Raw genomic sequence first — 18242 nt, 5'->3', positions numbered from 1 at the left:
CACCCCTACTCTTCCCGGCTTTGCTCTCATTTGCCCCCTCCCCTCCCCTTGCCCCCCTCCCCCACCCCCCCCCCCCCCCCGGACTTCCCGACCGACTCGTCCACAAAGCCGGGCCGTACTCAGGAGACAGCGCACACACACGCGGCTCAACGCACGTGCACGCGCGAGCACACACGCGCACCCACTAACGCAAGGCACGACCTTGAACCCCGTGATTGAACGGGCTATTAATCATCCCAGGCAGGCAGCAGCCAAAAGCAGTGTTTACTGAGGCTGAGGGACCGGGGTGGGTGCGTGCGTGGGTGTTTGTGCGTGTGTGTGGGTGCGTGCGGTGTTGCTCAGGGGGGTAAGGGGGGGATGGTGGTGGTGGGGGTGGGTGGGTCGAGATGTGGTGGGTGAGAGTTGGGAGGACGCCTGCCATTGTTGGATTTGCGGAGATATTTAGCTGGGCACGCACGCACACACGAGTGTCTGTGCGTGGCGTCTCCCCTTCACCGGGGTGTGGGCAGAGACGGGATCGCGGAGATGCGGCGGTGGCAAGGGTGGTTGGGAGGATGGCAGAGAGCTTCGTAGGTTAAGGGTCACGCTAGGGCACGCGGGCACGCTGGCACGCTTTTGCCTGTGTTTGACTGTGTGTGCCCTCTTACGTGGGGAAGGGGTAGTCTAGTGGTTAGCGTACCGCGCTACGAACCCAGCTGTCCGAGTTACATTTCCGCTCATGGCTAACATCGGTTACGAACAAATGAACCGGTCCTGTGCCTCCCCTAGGTCGACTCAGCCTGTACCTGGTGCGGTGTGCAAATATTAACACTGGGGAGTCAAAGGCAGCCGGAGTGGTGCTGGCCACAACACACACCCCCTTGTGCACTGTGCTGGCCTTAATAGGTGCTCGCTAACAGCACTTGGCCCAACGGTCTGCAATGCTATACAGGGGATCTTTGTTTTTACTAGCTTACACAATCGTCTGCGTGTGACCGTGTGTGTACTAGCTTTTAGAGCGGTAGTGTAGCGGTTAACACGCTGCGCTACGAACTCTGCGAGCCGAATTCGATTCCCGCTCACAGCCAACACCGGTGATGATTATTTGAACAGGTCCTGGGCCTCTCCTAGGTCGACTCAGCCTCAAATGAGTACCTGGTGCGCTGTGTAAACATCACTACTGGGGAGACAAAGGCGGCCGGGTGTTATACTGGCCACCCACCTTCATGTGCAGTACCAGCCTTCATAGGTGCTCATTAACAGCACTTGCTCCTACAGTCTGCTAAGGCTTTACCGGGGATCTTTGTTGCTAGCTTTTATAAGAGATTGTGTGTGTGTGTAGAGATTATGCCTCATCCGCACAACTCTTATTCTGGACCGTAGCCAGACGACCCTGCGGTCTATAGCCAGGCTGACCCATTCCCACGGCTGTCCCATGTCAGATTGAGCGTTCCGGCTGCCGAGGGCGCCGTCGGCCAATCCGGCGAGAGCCGTCGTCGACGCTCGCCGGACTCGGGATTCCTCGCGCGCAGGGTGACGGTGCCCTGCGCATGGCTGGGCGCCCCCGCATCGCCAATTCCGCCCGTGCCGGGAGTAGCGTGTAGCAGCGCGGGAGTGAGGTGTGGCATCGCCGCAGCCGGCGACGAGCGGCAGTTGTCGCGCCTCTTGCTCGTGGCACCTTTCATGGACGCCTCTTATGCCGTTGCAGTCCGGGGGGGAAATTGGTTAATGGCGCCACTGTAGCGAGATGTTGGCTGCCTCGCCTGGTTGGCAGGAGGTCGTGGATTCGATGGCGACTCTGACGCGTGTATATTTGGACTCTGCTCGTGTCTCTCTGTGGTCGCGTGGATTTTTCTCCGGGTCCTCCGGTTTTCCCCTCCACTATGCATTTTCTACGTGGGAGAGAGGCATCCGAACATTCCAAATATGCAGCAGGCGTCAGGGTCTGAATCGAACCCACGACCTCCTGCATGCCAGGCGAGGTAGTTAACGTCTCACCGTGGCGGTGGCTCGGCGTGCGAGCGGTGCTGGCCTTGCCTTGGCGTGGGTGCTGAGCTTGCGGCCGCGGCGCTACGGGCACTCCCCTCGCCGTGCCGACAAGGGGCATCCCTTGCCTTGCCCGTTGGTCTTTGTGCTCGGGCTGGGGGGTTTGGGGATCGGCTCCACTGCTTCGTTAATGGCTGCGGCCGAAAAAATTGATGGCTCGTTGGTGATTGTGCAAAGGGCGAATGTGTGAATCCTCGAAACGCTAAAGTTGCAGAGGTGATACGGTGGGGTGGGGCGGTTGTGAGGGTCACGACGCTTGCGGTGAACAACGTGTCCACCGCTCGGCACGACGCGTCGCCGTCATATTGTGGTGACCGATGAGCAGGGAGGCCCGCCGTTGGCCCGTGGGGCTGTCTTATTTGATGGCGCGTTTGACGCGGTGACGGAGACGCCTTGCAAAGGCCATTGGCGGTTCGACGATTTTAAATTTGTATTCCTGAAGTATGTCCGGTGAGTTCTGTGAGGTGAGGCTAGAACCTGTACGAGTGTTGTTGCAACTGAACTAGTGCATTTGTCGCCCAGTTGTACAGGGTGCCCCAAAAGTTAGGACACGTAGGGTTATTTAGTTTACTTTAACACTGGCATTCAAACATTTTAACACTGGCATTAAAACATGAATTATCACATTTCGTACATTCATATTTTATCTATTATTATCTATGTTTAGCTTTTCTGTGGGAGTCACCTCAAATCCAAAACTCGACCAAGAACCTAATTAATTCAAAACATAATTGAAGATTGTTTTAAGATTACACATCACTATGATCTTAAAAAAAATAAAGTCCTACATTAATTTCATAAGATAATTCATGCATGCGTTAACGGAAGTCGGTTTTAACATGTGTAATTAGTTAAAATAACTCTACAGTAAAAACCCTTAGCATTAAAATGTGCTTCCATCTCGTGTTTTGGCTTCCGTGCGTGACTCAGAGGTTAACCTTGTTCTTCCCGCAAAGTTGATTAATAACCGCTCGCTTTCATTCAATAGCAATAAAAATAATAAAAAGTTCTGACAGGTCGCCCATGACAGGCCCTCCTTAGGGATGGCACAGGCCCACAGTGCAGTGCTCAGGTGAAGCGTTGCTCGATGAACGCAAATCAATCCGCTTCTTGCAGAGGAGCTGGTCACGACAGACCGTCCTGCGCGGGACGGGCTCAAGGTCCTTCGTACCGTGTCATCGCCGCCCTGAGCCATGTTCAGTCCGCTGCTGCTGCTGCTTGAAAGCCTCCCCGAGCCACTGCCGCCGCCGCCACCTCTCAATCCCGCGTTTGGATAATCCACTTAGCGACTGCACGTGAAGTGATTTCATCGCGACAGCTTTAGCCTCGAATGTTAATGCGCAGCACGTGTGTATGTTGAATTTCTTTCGCGCCGTACGTAGCCAATCGGAGGTGTGGTAGTCGGCACTTGACGATGTTCGTATGTTGTTACCACCATATCTCGTTGTTATGCTGAGAAATCAATGAAGACTAAATCCATCATCCTATCAAGCTTCGCAGATTCCAGCGGCGTTTTTGTTTAAGCAAACATACTCGGGACCGGTTTCGACTTTCCAAGTCTCATCAGGAGAGTCAGGCCTATTAAAAATATATATAAGCCTGCCTTTTCTTGTTTTACCCATAATCCTTCATGGCAGTGTTTAATCAGTCCCGCATTCTCCGGATTATAAGACACTCCGGAAAGTAAGATGTACCTAAAATGTGTGCCCAGTGCCAGGTGGGAAGCAGTCTGGTCACACGCACAGACACGTTGACCAGTTTATGAGACGACCCCCCGACATTTGCTTTAAAATACAAAGGGACAAAGTGGATCTTGTAATCCGGAGAATACGTTAATTGTGGTACTGGAGTTGAGCCACGGAGGCAAAGAGGGAATTCCTCATCAAAGTTGTAAGAGATAATAGCTGGCACGTTTCTTAAATTGAGCAAGGCTATTATTGTAAGAGTCTTGGGAAATGAGACGATGGGTTGGAATTCCAAAGTTGAGCAGTGTGCAAGGGGGAATAAGCAGCAAGACAAGTGATGTGACCTGGAGTGTGGTGGTTGAACACAGTGTGGTGGTGGTGGTGGTGGTTTAACAGTGTAGGTGATGGTTGAACATATTGTGATGTTGGTGGTGGTAGTTGTGCACAGTGTAGTGGTTGTACACAGTGTGGTGGTCGTAGTTGTACACTGTGGTGGTAGTTGAACACAGTGTGGTGGTGGTGGTGGTAGTTGTACACAGTGTGGTGGTAGTTGAACACTGTGGTGGTGGTGGTGGTAGTAGTTGTACACAGTGTGGTGGTAGTTGAACACAGTGTGGTGGTTGAACACAGTGTGGTGGTGTTTTAACAGTGTAGGTGGTGGTTGAACATATTGTGATGTTGGTGGTGGTAGTTGAGCACAGTGTAGTGGTTGTACACAGTGTGGTGGTCATTGTTGTACACAGTGTGGTGGTAGTTGAACACAGTGTGGTGGTTTAACAGTGTAGGTGGTGGTTGAACATATTGTGATGTTGGTAGTTGAACAGAGTGTGGTGTTTGAACCCGGTGTAGATGGTGGTTGATAAGACGAGTCGTCGAGCGTCTGCGAGAGACAGACTCCTCAACATGGGTGGAGGAATCAACGAGTGGGGTTCACGGGAGCAGTGGCCACGGGAGTTTGCCGACTCTCCTCAATGCTGCGGCGTTGGCGCTCGTGCCGGTGCGGTGCGCGCACCGCACACGCTACCCATCCCGCGCCGGCCCCAGCGCCAGCAGCAGCTGCAGCCCCGTTGAAACGGCGCCACGAGGAGAAGCTGAAGAAACAAATTACCGCCTGAGCATTGTCTGCAGATCTCGTTTGAGACGGTGGCCTTGTTTCTCACGATAAATCCATTAATTCCCGTCTGAGCCAAATGACCCAGTCCAGCAGTTTAGGTGGGGAAGGCTCTCAATGGGTTTAGGGAGATGAGGGCCGGAGATGGTGGGGGGTGAGGGGGGGTGAGCTGGTGGGGAGGGGGGTGAGGTGGCGGGGTGAGATGGGGGGGCCTAAATGAGCTGTGGGGAATTGTATGATGCAGGAGAGTGGTGGTTGTCAGAACAGAGGGCTGCCTGTCAGCCCGAGCTGTAGTTCCTGCTGTGTGTGTGTTTGTGGGGAGCGGTGGAGTGGCGGTTAGCGCGCTGTGCTATGAACCCGGCGACCCGAGTTCGATTCCCGCTCACGGCCAACAACCACGAGTGACGATTATCTGGACTGGTCCCGGGCCTCCCCTAGGTCGACTCAGCCTCAAATGAGTACCTGGTGCGATATGTATAAACATCGCCACTAGGGAGACAAAGGCGGCCGGGCGTGGTGTTGGCCACCCACCCCCTCGTGTGCCGTGCCAGCCTTTATAGGTGCTCGCTAACAGCACTTGCCCCTACAGTCTGTTAAGGCTATATGAGGGATCTTTGTCTTTTATCTTTGTGAAGCCTGGGTCTGTCCCGTGACCTCCTGCTAGCGGGCGTTCGACGCTTCACGTGGCCTTAAAGTGCACTTACCCTGGCACAAGCACCGCGGTGACATCACCACCACTTAGTGGCCAGTGGCGGTTGTTGTGGTGCCTGACTCTAGCCCCCCTAGATTTGTTTGAGGCTGTGATCAATACCGCCCCCGAAATGATGCATCCCAATATCCCCTACACAATACAAGTTACCGTATTCTCTGGATAGTGAGACGTGCACCCCGGGCTTTCTTTTGTCCAGTGTCAGTTACGTTAACCCCAATCTGATCTCTGCACACGCGCGCCCGCACATTATTTCACACATCACCCCCAACTTTTACTTGAGAATATAAGGGAGGTGGAAAGTGCTCCTTACAATCCGGAGAATACGGTAACAACTTGGCTGTACGCTGTGCCAGTGTTGCGGTCACAAGCATCGAGTGCGTGAATGTTATTAACAAACTCTAAGGAAGGCGTAGACCAAATCATTCTGTTGAGCAGCAGTAGGAGATCATCAGAATCAGAATGTGTATTTATGTCCAGTCGGGGCGGGTAAGACCGTTACAACACCAAACAATACAAAAAGACGAAACGAGTGCAAAATATAGGAAAGGTAAACAAATTAATATAAATAAAAACTGAACAAATGTTTTTAAAAATCTTACCAGGTAAAGCCCACTGAGCTGTCGGCTTCTTTCCCAGCAGCGACCTGGCCACCGCAAGCGATAGCTCAGCGAAGCCGCCGTGTAGATAAAAATTTTGTAAAGTCTCCGTCGCCATCAGCGGAGGAGGAGGAAGGGCGAAAACCGCCCTGAGGTAGTGGGGCCATGCCAGCCTGGGTGTGCCAAGGCCGCTGTGGGAGGAGGAGGTGGGCTGGGTAGGTCTTACGGAACTAACAATGCGAGATGGGAAAGGATAAATTAAAGGTCGTGACCTCCGCTTGGGGTTCCTTCTTGACCTCGGTAGAGCTCGGCGCGCTTCCCGCCGAGCCGTCGTGCGCAGGGCCAACGCTTCGTTGCGCGCGTACAACCCCCCTCTGTCGATCCGCTGCTGGATGAGGGCCTCCGCCCGGGCCGCGCGAGCCTTCAGGGTGTGGGTTGGTTGTTCGTGAAGGGCTTGGAGGGTAGATAGCGGGGAGCACCGAAGTACGGTACAACAATGGATGTAAATTATTGCACTGCCCCCTCTTGGCCACCATGTAGCCCCCGCGGCTTGGCTGGATTGGTCGGAAACAGGGAGAGACCCCACTCGTGTGTTTGTGTGCTCATTCGGCTGTTAAATGTACCTGTGTGTTTCTGCTCCCTCCACTCCCCCTCTCCCCTGTGCCCTTGCAGCAGCAGCAGCCCCCCCTGCTGCCCCCCGAGCTGGCGCTGCAGAGCCCGGGGGGAGCCCTGTCCCCTCCCGCCAAGCCGGCCTCTCCGTACTACCAGTCCTACGGGGCGGGGAATCCGCGTCGCCGGCCGCTACCGGAGCCTTCCCCCGCCGGTAAAGCAGCGACCTCACTGTCCTCACCGCTCCCCTTCCACCTCCTCACTCGTTCGGTTTACCGAATCGTTGTCGTCGTCGTCATCATCATCATCATCGACGTCATTGTCACAGTTGGCTACGGTTGGCTACCTACGATGCGAAAGAAGTTCAGCACGCATGCATACAGAACCAAATTATCACCCAATGAAGCGGCTTATTGCGTGGAAATGTACAGCAGGCAAATACTCTAAAACGCTTTTCGAATCTAAATGCGGAGGTAAAAACCGGGTGGACCCGGAGAAGAATCCACACGACCATGGGGAGAGAGACACGCAAACTCCAAAAATATACATGCGGCATTGTAGGGGTTGAACCCACGACCTCCTGCATACCAGGCAAGGGAGATCACATCTCACCACAGCGGCACCCCGAGTGTCGTGCTCACCAAAATGCATCCCTTTAGAACAGTTTTTGTGTTCGGTTTGTGTCGCCCTTCGCCCGCACCTCCGATTCGCTACGGTTGGCTACGTGCGGTGCGAAAGAAGTTCAACGTGTACCGGACATGCACCGGGAGCGATGCTGTCTGCCGTTGGCTACCTCCACAGCGTGTCTCGTGCGGTCGTCCGCTGCTGCTCGTCACACCCCACCCAAACCCCACCCACACCGGCCGATCGCTTTCCTCCTCTCCCTTCCACGTTGCCCGTGCGGGATGCACTCTGCACTCTCCACCCGTTCTGCAGCTGAATCTCCAGTGAAGGACGCCGTCTCCCGCCCGTATCGCATCGCCTCTCTCCCCACTCGCCTCCCGAGTCGGTCGGTCCGCCCCGTGCTCCGTTCAGCCGTGCTAGCCCCCTCTGGGTTTCTCCGCTCATTCCGCCAGCTCACTCGTCCCCATTCTTCTCCACCGCCTCCTTCTCAAATGCATCCGGGTTTTTTTTCCTTCCTTTTCTAAACGTCATCCTTCCTCGTTGTACGCGTGTATGTTGAACTTCTTTCGCGCCGTACGTGGCCAACCGTCCCTATCCCTAATTCACGTGAACGTGCGAAAGGGTGTCGTTTTTCCCCCCAGAATAATTTTTTTTAATTAAAAAATGGGATGGCCTTTTTAAATGGAATTGTATTGGCTCTGACACAGCTGGCTTAGGTGACAAACAGGGCCTGCTTTTTTGTTTTGTTTAACAAAGTTAAAGGAATTCCCAGCAAAGGGGGAAGGGGAGACGGAGCTGTTAATGCAATGTTTAGTTAATCGGTTAGCTGGTTTATAACTTGTGCAGACATTCTCAGCTAACTTATTACCATTGATAAAGTCAGCGCCAAAAAAGTCAATGTCTAATACTTTCGTAGAAGCCGGGAGAAGTAAGCCGGCAGTTTTGAGATTTGAGGTTGGAAACCCAGTCTCTCACTGAAATTAAATCGAATTCGATGCTAATTCAAACCAATGGTGTCCCCCATCTCTTTGGCCTGTTCCAGCTGGCCCAGGACGGTATTGGTAGCGAACGGCGCGATCGCCGCTTGTTGCAGAGGTTTGCAAGTTCGAAGCCAGCGGCCGCCCTGGTTAATACTGCGAGGGTGTTAACCGTAAACAAAAAAATATATCCCACTTCGCGTTTTGCTTCACAGGGGACGTTAAAGAATGAGCTACATAGCACATTTATTGGCGCTTCGGGACACATTCTTCACTTTGTGTGAGGCCGCGATGTCAAGGAATGGATCGTGATGATGGCGGTGATGATGCTGATGAGGCCATAAGAACACAGGGCCATTGTGACCTTAATGAGACCAGAACTGGGGTTGTGCCATCGACATATAAACTAAACAGTTTTTTTTATTTTACCAGATAAGGACCCACTGAGCTATTTAGCGCTTTTACAGAAGTGATCTGGCCACCACAAATGATCGCTCCACGAAGTGGCATATTCTGTGGAATGTATAGCAGCCAAATAGTGTATGTAAGCCAAGACTTAAGGAAACTTGCTTTTCGATGGCGACTCGCCTGAGTTGATTGGCTTTATTCTAATGATCATCATGGTTTGCAACGTACGGTGCGAAAGATGTTCTACATACAAAGGCAAAGATCCTCCGTATAGCCTTGACAGACTGTTGCAGCAAGTGCTGTTAGCGAGTAGCACCTATGTAGGCCGACACGGCCTACATAGGTAGGTATATATATGTCATCGTAGAATACGGTCTTGCCTCGACACGAGCCTCCCCACGCCGGGTTGGTCGTCGGAGTTGTCTTCCGCTCCTCCCTCTCACGACGCTCGGCAGTGCCGGCTGTGGCGAAGGCAGGGAACGCAGATGTTGGACCATAGAGTTACAGGACAAAAATGTATGGTTTTCGCACTGCGCTCTGCTGCCACCATGTTCGCCCCACGACCTTTAACGCCTGCTATGCATGGTGGCCACCCATCCCCAAGCACTCTCCAGGCTCAACTCACGCTCTGCTGTATCCGAAATGACTGAAAGCATCTCCTGACTAAACAAAGGATTCCACCGCTGCTGCTACTTTTGTGGGATCTATCACAGGCGCTGAGAAACAAGGCAGCGTCTGCTTGTGCGTGTGCACGTGCGTGCGGGCGTACACGTGCGTGTGTGTGCGCGTGTTCGCGGGTGCGTGCGTGCGTGCGCGCGGGTGCGCGTGCGTGCGTCAACCCCGCGCGCATCACCGTCCTGTGAAGCGACAGCCTTGCGGCGTTCGAATCGCCCTAAACGCGTTGGTGGCACGGTGCCGCGGATTAACAGCGAGATGGAACGAAGACGCATTTCTCCCACGCGTCAGCTCGCATTATTTCAGCCGCTCCGAGGCTGCGCCGCTCGCACGCCGTTGCACATGTTACGTCAAGACTCGTTAGGTTTGGGGAAGGGTGACCTGAAGCCCTGGTGTGCCGGTCACCTGATGACTCACTTTTCTTCCACAGTCTTTCCACATCCAAAAACTGTATATTTATTTAACATGTTTTTTTTTTACAATTTTTTTTTACCACCAGGTAAGGTCCACTGAGCTTGTAGATAGCTGTTTTTCAGAAACGACCTGGCCGAAAATGATAGCTCAGCGAAGTGGCTTATCATCGTGTGGACAATTATAGCAGCCAAAGACTGCTATATGTTCTCCGACCATGGCGGAGAACATGCAAACTCCACATGTACAGGCGTCCGGGTCGGGGTCGAACCCACTATCTCCTGCATACCAGGCTTGATAGTTAACATCTTGCCACCGTGGCGCCCCACGTGATGCCAAAGACGCCTTCTTGCCGTCCGATGGTTCGACTTGGTCAGCCGTTGCATCTAGGGACCGGTCTTCTGACGAATGAGAGCTTTATCAGTTCGAGGGAGACGGCCGTGTCACTCGGTGGGCAAAATTTTGCGCAACTTCGGTTGGCGGTCGGCGTTTGTAGTGAGAAGTGCGACCCTCTCACGAATGGCGCCGCCCTCTCGGTCGCCCCTCCCCACCCGTGAGGCGTGGATCAAACGAATGACTCGAGACACCGGCGTACGGCAGCAAAATTTGACCGTGCGCGATGAACGTACGAATGAACGATGCTGCCAGTAATGGTCCCTGTGTTCTCAGAGCTCGATGTACGCGTCGATGATGAGTGAACGTCGTTTCTCGTTTGTGCGTGGCCCGCGTGCGTTTTAGACGTTCAAAACAAGAAGGTGCGCAAGGTTCCTCCTGGTCTGCCATCGTCGGTGAGTCCCTCGCTCCGTCCCCACATAATGACAGCATTGTCGCCCCACGCTCACCCGCCTAGCCATCACCACCACCATCGTCATCATCATCACTGTAGTCCTCCGTGTGATAACCATTACCATTCAATACCTATTTTTAAAAATATAATCACGCGCTTTGTTCTTGCCATTTGTTAATCCGCTGCTGGATGAAGGACTCCCCGTGCTGTTTCAGTCATGGCAGTTGTTTGACAATACTTCACCACACTGGACAGTGTGGCGCGATGGGAGGCCCAGAACCACTTCACTCGCCGCTGACGTTAGCCGTGGCCGGGAATGAAACTCGGGTTGCCGGGGGGGTCGTAGCGTGCTGCACAAACCCCCACTACCTTTTAGCGTTCCAAATATCACGGAGCAAAACATGCACGGGGCATCGTCTGTCACGGCATAGAACCGTCTTGTTGACATTTCAAGTCAATGCCTTTTTACCACGCTGTGGCTTGCTTATTGTCATCGCCCGCTAGCTGAAGCACCGTACTCGGCCCATTATTGTTGAACGTGGCGGCGCCTACAGGATGCCTCGTTAATTATAAACGCATGGTCTGCCGCAACGCGTTGGGGCACTTTTAATTCGGGGACTATTTACATAGTTTCCTGGTCATAAATATAACAAGTCCGATCACAGTTGCTCTCGGGCCTGCTCGGGATGGGTGGGCTTCTCTGGTCAACGTTTCACTTGGGTTCGTGCGTCCCCCACCTACACGTTGGAGTTTCCTGGCTGCTGTCAGAGATTAGATTCGCAATTACTGCGGTCTCCCCCATTGCAGCGGTAGCCGGCAGCGGGCTCTTCCAGTGGTTATGCCTTCATCGCCGCAATCACCCGTCGTCTCGGATCTCGGGATGCTGAGCAGGGTTGGGCCTGGAGAATGCTCGGAATGGGCGATCGCCACGGACGGACAGGTGTCATGGGCCGTGGGGCAGGAGAGTAATACAGGGGCAAATAAATACAGGGCGCTTCAAAAATAATGTTAACGCTTATATGGGACTATCGTTTTTTTATGGTAAAGAACGGATAATAACACTGTAACATGATAACAAGTGTAATGTTAATAGCTTCAAAATGTCGCAGAGTCTCCACTCGTTCGCCATCGTTGTCAACGCGTGCCTGGAATCTTCTCCAGGTGGTCTCCAGAGCCCCTCGGCACATTTCTCGTGGTATTGTTGCAAATTCTCAGAAGTGTAAAAATTTTTTTTTAACCACCCTTTATATAATTGGACTGTACCTCTATGCTCTCCGGCATCTATGTTTTCTGCCACCGCCGACCCGCACTGATGAGAAACTTTGTCAAACGCAGTCGCCCCACCTCCCCCCCCCCCATGACTCATCCAGCAGTGGAGAGAAACAAGTGCCCCTAGTTCCGCCGTGCAAAATAATCCCTCCCAGGTTTTACGTGTCGGGTTCTCTATGGTCTCAGCATGGGCAGGAGTGGAAACACAAATGCAATCGTGGGTTAAATATTCGTTTTTAAAATGTAAGCGAAAGCTGCCTTTGACATAGCCTGCTGGCAAAGACGCTCCCGCAGTAACGTTTAATTAACAGGAAATAACGAACTACACTGAAACCGCTTTTATGTACGAGGTAGGCGTTGGCAGCGCCATCTCGTTCGGTGGTCGTCGTATTCGCGAGCGAAGGCAACCGGGTGCCCGCGTTGCCGCGCCATTCGAGACGTGCGAGAGGAGACGTCTTGACGAGAGGAGGTAGACACCTGCAGGTGATGCCGGAGCGCGACGGTAATCCTGCAGGCGGAGAGAGATTCAAAACGTGGGGGGGGGGGGGGGGTTGGGAAATGCTTCTCTCTGTGTCTACATGTCAAGTGCACCGCGTTTGCATCTAAATGGGTGGAATAAAATTTACCAAACAGTCGCACAAACGCCCCAAAGCCGCCCACCCCGTTTCTCCGGCGGCACGCTCGGAGGCACCGTTAATACGTCGGCGACGGCTTAGGGAGCGACATTGTCAGCACTTTGCCGTCTGTGGCCTCCCGAGGGGGTGTGCCGCTCGTGCTACCCACAATCCCCTGCTCACCCTTGGGCCCCCCCCTCGCCCCCCCAACCGCCTGCCCGAGCGTCCCTCTCGTCCCGTCTCCCCGCGGGTGGCGCGGGTGGAGAGAGGGGGGGGGGGGGAGGTGGCAGGATGATGTCACCGCGTGAGCGCGGGGAACCCGATGTTAAATTAATGGCCGTGCTTGAGTTGGCGTCGAAGGACCGCGGTCCGTGCGACGCGCGCAGCTCGCTGAAACGGCAGGGCTCCGGGGTTGAGTTGTGGGCGGGGGAGGGAGGGGCGTTAACAAGGTGAGAGCCTCATTAAAGCATTGTGTCGTCAGCATCAGCAGCTGACGCTGATGACACCTGCTGGGGCTGGGAGCTCCAGGAGGAGGAAGGAGGGGGGGGATGTTTATTCACCCCTTGACTTGACTCGGGTTTAGAGGTTAAGGTGCGGCCCTGCTGTTGCTCGCTCACCACCACTGCTGGCGGAAGGGCCCCCCGCTTGAGCGAACTTTGAGGTTGCTTGGTCTCCTTTTCCAGTGACCAGGCGGGTTGGCAAGGGGTGGGTGTACCCACACTGTGCCCCACCGCACGCCACGACCTGCCGATCATAAACTAACCGTGGATTTCTCGGTGTCCGTACTGCTGCCGCCGCCCACGCACGGATCGCTTAGTTCGTCTTAACAATTAGCGATTCCCGTTGGGGTCATGGATCGTGATGCAGAGAGAGCTCTTGGGGCGGGCGCTGTGGTGCCCTGTGTGCCCGCTCCTGCCGGCTGACTTCCCCCTGCTCCACTACCCATGAGCCTCACTGATTTTTTTCTGCATCTCCGAGCGAGCTGCAGACAGAGTTTGAGCCACACTTTACCCCACCAAACGCGACCTGCCGATCTCACACACACACACAATTTGTGGCACTATGGCTGGTGCACTACCCTACGAACCCGGCGACCCTGAGTTAAATTTCCGCTAGCGGCCAACACCAGTGATGATTATCTGAACCGGACTTGGGCCTCCCCTAGGTCGACTCAGCCTCAAATTAGTACCCAGTGCGATGTGTAAAACATTACCACTGGGGAGACAAAGGCAGCCATGTGTGGCTCTGGCCACCTACCTCTTCGTGCGACGTGGTGGCCTTCATAGGTGCTCGCTTGCAGCACTTGCCCCATCGGTCTGTTAAGGCTATACAGGGGATCTTTGTTTTTACTAGCTTACACCAGTGTGTGTGTGACCGTCTGTGCGCTAGTATGTGCCTGCAAATGTGCACGCACTCAACACTCACGCATACGTTTTTTGCATTCATTAACGCCTGTGTGTCTTCTCACCTCCTTGTGTGTGTGCTTGCTGACGTGTGCGTGCGTGCTTCCGTTGATGTGTGAGGGTGTGTGCACCAAGGGGTGGGTGTGTCGGCGCGCACGTGTTTGTCTGCCACTGTGTCTGTGTGCCCAGCTAGGGGGGTGTGTGCGCGTGTCTGTCTGCTGATGTGTGTGTGCGTGTGTAGCGCTGTGTGCGCACGTTCACGTGGCTGAGTGGTGAATCCCTGGGTGGATGTTTGGTGCCTCCTTCAGACGCTGCGCTGTAAGTGTGAGATAGGAGCTCCCTCCGTCCGGCACGCTTGCCTTGGTTCACGTCCACACGACCCGTGCTACCGTGTTCTGTGTTCCAATGACTTTCTCGTAGCAACTTAAAAAACATCTTCATTGATTGACTTCACCTTTTCCCGTTCTGAGACATCTGCAAGTTGCAGGGTGGGTGTCCCGTTCACCGCTGAATCTCGGAACGCGCCAACGGCTCAGCGTTCATTTTATTTCGAGAGGGGTAGCGCCGTTGCTTTTAAAGACATCGTACTCGTCGCAGAGAACCGTAGCGGCACGACCGCGCTCTACGATAGCTGGTGCCAAACTGTGCCACGCGCCCTCCCGTGTGGCCTTGTGGGAGCCTCGGTACTGAGAAAGTTATTTTTATTTTTTTCTTCTGGTTCCATTTCGACAACGTACATGTCGAAACGGGAAAGGGTTCAAATGCCATCACTTAATATCTGAAGACCTGCGTTGATGAGTTTCATCTGTAGAGGTCACAATCTGTGCGTAGGGTTTTTTTTGTCAATGGAGGAAGGGTTTAACCTGACCGAAGAAAGGGAGGTTGCGTGTTGGTTCAGCGTATGCACATTTTGAATCGGTCACAATTAATTTGATCCGCCGTAGGAATCGACCAATCATGTCCTCTGGTCACGTGGCACAGAGGTCAGAAGTGTTTAACTGGTTGGTACATCTCAGGTCGTGGGTTCGAATCCAGGAAGTTAGATTTGAGCCCACGAATGACAAAATTAACCCAACACATTAAATTAGTTTTCTGCAACCTAATTGTATTAAATTCCAGCTTTGAGGATTAAAACTATTTGCATTCGCTGCTATGCGAAAGTATATTAACATACATACATTATGCTCTGGCACAGTGGATGAGTGCTGCCCTAGTGCGTAGGTCAGAGGTCACATGAAAGGATCTCAAAAGCACTTCCGTGGTCCATCCTGTTACATGGGGGGGGGTGGGGGGTGCACACAGATCTTTGCGGGTTACAGATGAATCCATGATCTCGTGACGATGATGGCACGTTTGGTGGAAATAACTAAATATGAAATTGGACAAACTTGGATGGATGTGGTATTATTTGAGTCCATGATTATTGGAATATCTGGATTGTTTGTTATAAACACCTATCCTGGAGCCCTTTAACTCCGTTCATTACCCTAAAAGGCATGGACAGTTGCATGCTTGGAATTACACGGAGAGACAGAAACAGGAACACATAAGGATCTGAGAAAAAAAATACTTACGAGAGCCATCGCACGGACAATTATGAAGAGTAGCTGGGGTCGGGCAGGACAACACCGCCATCGCCGCACCGGATGACGGCCAGTGGTGGACGAGACTGGCGACGGAACGGCGACCGCAGGAGGGAACGCGTCCAGGAGGACGACCGGCGTGGGGCTGGAGCGACGAGATCGGCTCGCAGGACCGTGAGGGATTGCAACGGCGTGGGGGAGGCCTTAATCCAGCAGTGGATAGACAATGGTCGCTGGCGATGACAGTCGACTAAATCTAAACTCTTTAAATGTTTACCATGTAAGGCTCACTGAGCCTATATTAGCTCTTTACTCAGAAAGGACCTGGCCACAAATGACAGCTCAACGGAGTGGCTTATTATCAAGTGGAAACTTACAGCAGGCCGAAGACGTTTCTCAATGTGGGGAGGAGAAATCGGAGGACCCGGATAAAAATTCACGCGACCACGGGGAGAGAGAAACACGCGGACTCCAAATATACAGCAGCAGGCGTCAGGGTTGGGATCGAACCCACGACCTCCTGCATACCGGGCGAGGTAGTTAACATCTCGCCACCTTGGCACCCCTATAACTGAGTTTTTTTGTTACTTAATCCGTGAAATAGTAGACAATGCTGCCCTCCCCCTTCACTGCAAGCAGTGTCACAGAATTTACGTAACCAGTGCCCCACTCTCTAACCATCATCTTCAGTCTAGAAAGAAGCACCTTTGAGCGTGTAGATTCATCGCGTATACCGGCATAAACGGTTGTGTCGAGCGAAGAGCAATTGATTCACCGGCGAAGATCAGCTGCGAGTAAGTAAAAACCCAAGTGGTCACGAAGGCCCTGTTTCCCCAACCCGCACCGACCGGCACAGTGAAGTTCTACGGTCAAACAACCCCACCCCGAACAACCGACACGGCGTAGGGGGGGGGGGCCTTCGTCCAGCGGTGCATTGACAAAGGAGAAGGTTTTTATTTATTTCTTTGCAACCATTGCTATCCCCCCTCCTCCGGGTTGAGCTGAGCTCATCATCAAAAAACGCTGCACACGAGAGAGGCTCTCTCGCTCCCTCGCTCCCTCTCGCTCCCTCTCTCCCCCTCTCTCTCGCTCCCTCTCTTCCCCTCTCTCTCGCTCCCTCTCTCCCCCTCTCTCTCGCTCCCCCTCTCTCTCGCTCCCCCTCTCTCTCGCTCCCCCTCTCTCTCGCTCCCTCTCCCTGTTGTTACCTTGAGTAAGCGGCGAGCCCGGGACTTGAACCCAGAACACTCTCCGAAGGGAGCTCGGTCCCTGGCTCGGGCATTAAGCCCCCACGAGCCACGGGGGCCCTCCTCCTCCTCCCTCAAATCCGCCAAGGTTTTAATCCACTTGAATTTGTAATTTGATGATTCATTTGTGGGTGGGGAAGAGTGGAAGAGAGCGCGGCACTGAGCACTGTGCGCGTGTGCGTTGCGTGTGTGTCTGTGCGTGTGTGTCTGTGCGTTGCGTGTGTGTCTGTGTGTGTGTCTGTGCGTGTGCGCCATCGCACGCTGTACTATCCGGGGAGCGGTAGTGCAGTGTGTAATGTGTGTGCGTAGTGGGGAACGGCAGCGTAGAGATTAGCGCACTGCATTACGAACTAGGGAACCCAAGTTTGATTCCCGCTCGCGGCCAAAACCAGTGGCGATTATCTGAACCGGTCCCCGGGCCTCCCCTAGGTCTACTCGGCCTCAAATGAGTACCTGGCGCGGCATGCAAACATCGCCACTGTGGAGACAAAAGGCGACCGGGCGTGGTGCTGGCCACCCAGCCCCTCGTGGGCTGTGCCGGCCTTCACAGGTGCTCGCCAATAACAGCACTTGCCCCAACAGTCTGGTCAGGCTGTACGGGGGACCTTTGTCTTTGCCAGTTCTTCGTGCATGTGGCCCGGGAGGGGAGCGCCTGTTATTGGTTAATGTCGAACGATAATGGTTGAGAAGCCAGCCATTAATGGTGCTGAAATGAGATTCTGTGTGGCTGGGCGTACAAGTGTGTTTATTTTTAGGTTTATTATTATTTTATGGCCGTAAAATTGCGGCACTTATATGCGCGTTAGGAAATAAGTCTCGTATTTTGCCATCCTGTTCATGCTCTTTTTCCCCGTCAAGAAAGCTTATATGCCAGCACCTGCTCGCCCGTGCGAATGTATGCGTTTACACGCACAAATCTATACACTATTTGCACGGATGTGTGGATATGCGTGCGTGTAGATGATCGGTTGGCATAACAGCGCAATCCGCTCATGAGCTCAGAGTCCCGAGTTCGATGCCCGGCCTCGTCTTAACATCCGTGGTGATTATTTGAACTGGTTCCGGGCCTCCCCTAGGTAGACTCAGGCTTGAAGGGTACCTGGCGAGGTGTATAACCGTCAGCACACAGTGGGGCACAGAGGGGTGTTTGTTGTCGGCCACACCGCTGTGCCGCCCGTCATAGGTGCCCGCTAACAACGGCACTTGCCCCAAAGAACCGTGTGCATTAGACGGGGCATGTTTTCCCTCTGTCTGTAGAAGCCGCGCGTGTACATGTGCACTTTTTTTGTATTGGTGTGTTCCGATGTTTACTGTGTCGGTGTGTGTGTGTGTGTGCGCGCACGCGCGCGGTTATGCTCGCCGTTTGTTTTGTGTCCGTGTCAAACTGTACAAATAGGCTCCGACTAATCCAGGATAATTGGCACCACCAAGACTCTTTCCAAAGAAAAGCGAGGATTAGGTGACGCACATCGGAAAGCTCTATTGCATTTTCTGCGCTGACCGTTGGCG

At 53.6% G+C, this 18242-nt stretch overlaps 1 protein-coding gene across 6 annotated transcripts in view; it reads left to right on the top strand.

Moving 5' to 3' along the window:
• Window positions 1–18242, top strand: part of LOC116953628 (transcription factor 12-like) — a 275417-nt gene that overhangs the window by 164336 nt on the left and 92839 nt on the right. For all 6 annotated transcript variants that reach the window (XM_032973997.2, XM_032973998.2, XM_032973999.2 and 3 more), the window contains exons 7-8: window positions 6802–6952; window positions 10572–10621. In XM_032973997.2, coding sequence (XP_032829888.2) covers window positions 6802–6952; window positions 10572–10621 — 201 coding nt within the window. The remainder of the gene's footprint in view (window positions 1–6801; window positions 6953–10571; window positions 10622–18242) is intronic.

This window comes from Petromyzon marinus, chromosome 52, assembly GCF_048934315.1.
Source record: "Petromyzon marinus isolate PM22_M1 ecotype Great Lakes invasive population chromosome 52, UKy_Petmar_22M1.pri1.0, whole genome shotgun sequence".
Classification (NCBI taxonomy): domain Eukaryota; kingdom Metazoa; phylum Chordata; class Hyperoartia; order Petromyzontiformes; family Petromyzontidae; genus Petromyzon; species Petromyzon marinus.
This window is presented reverse-complemented; position numbering and strand designations above follow the sequence as displayed.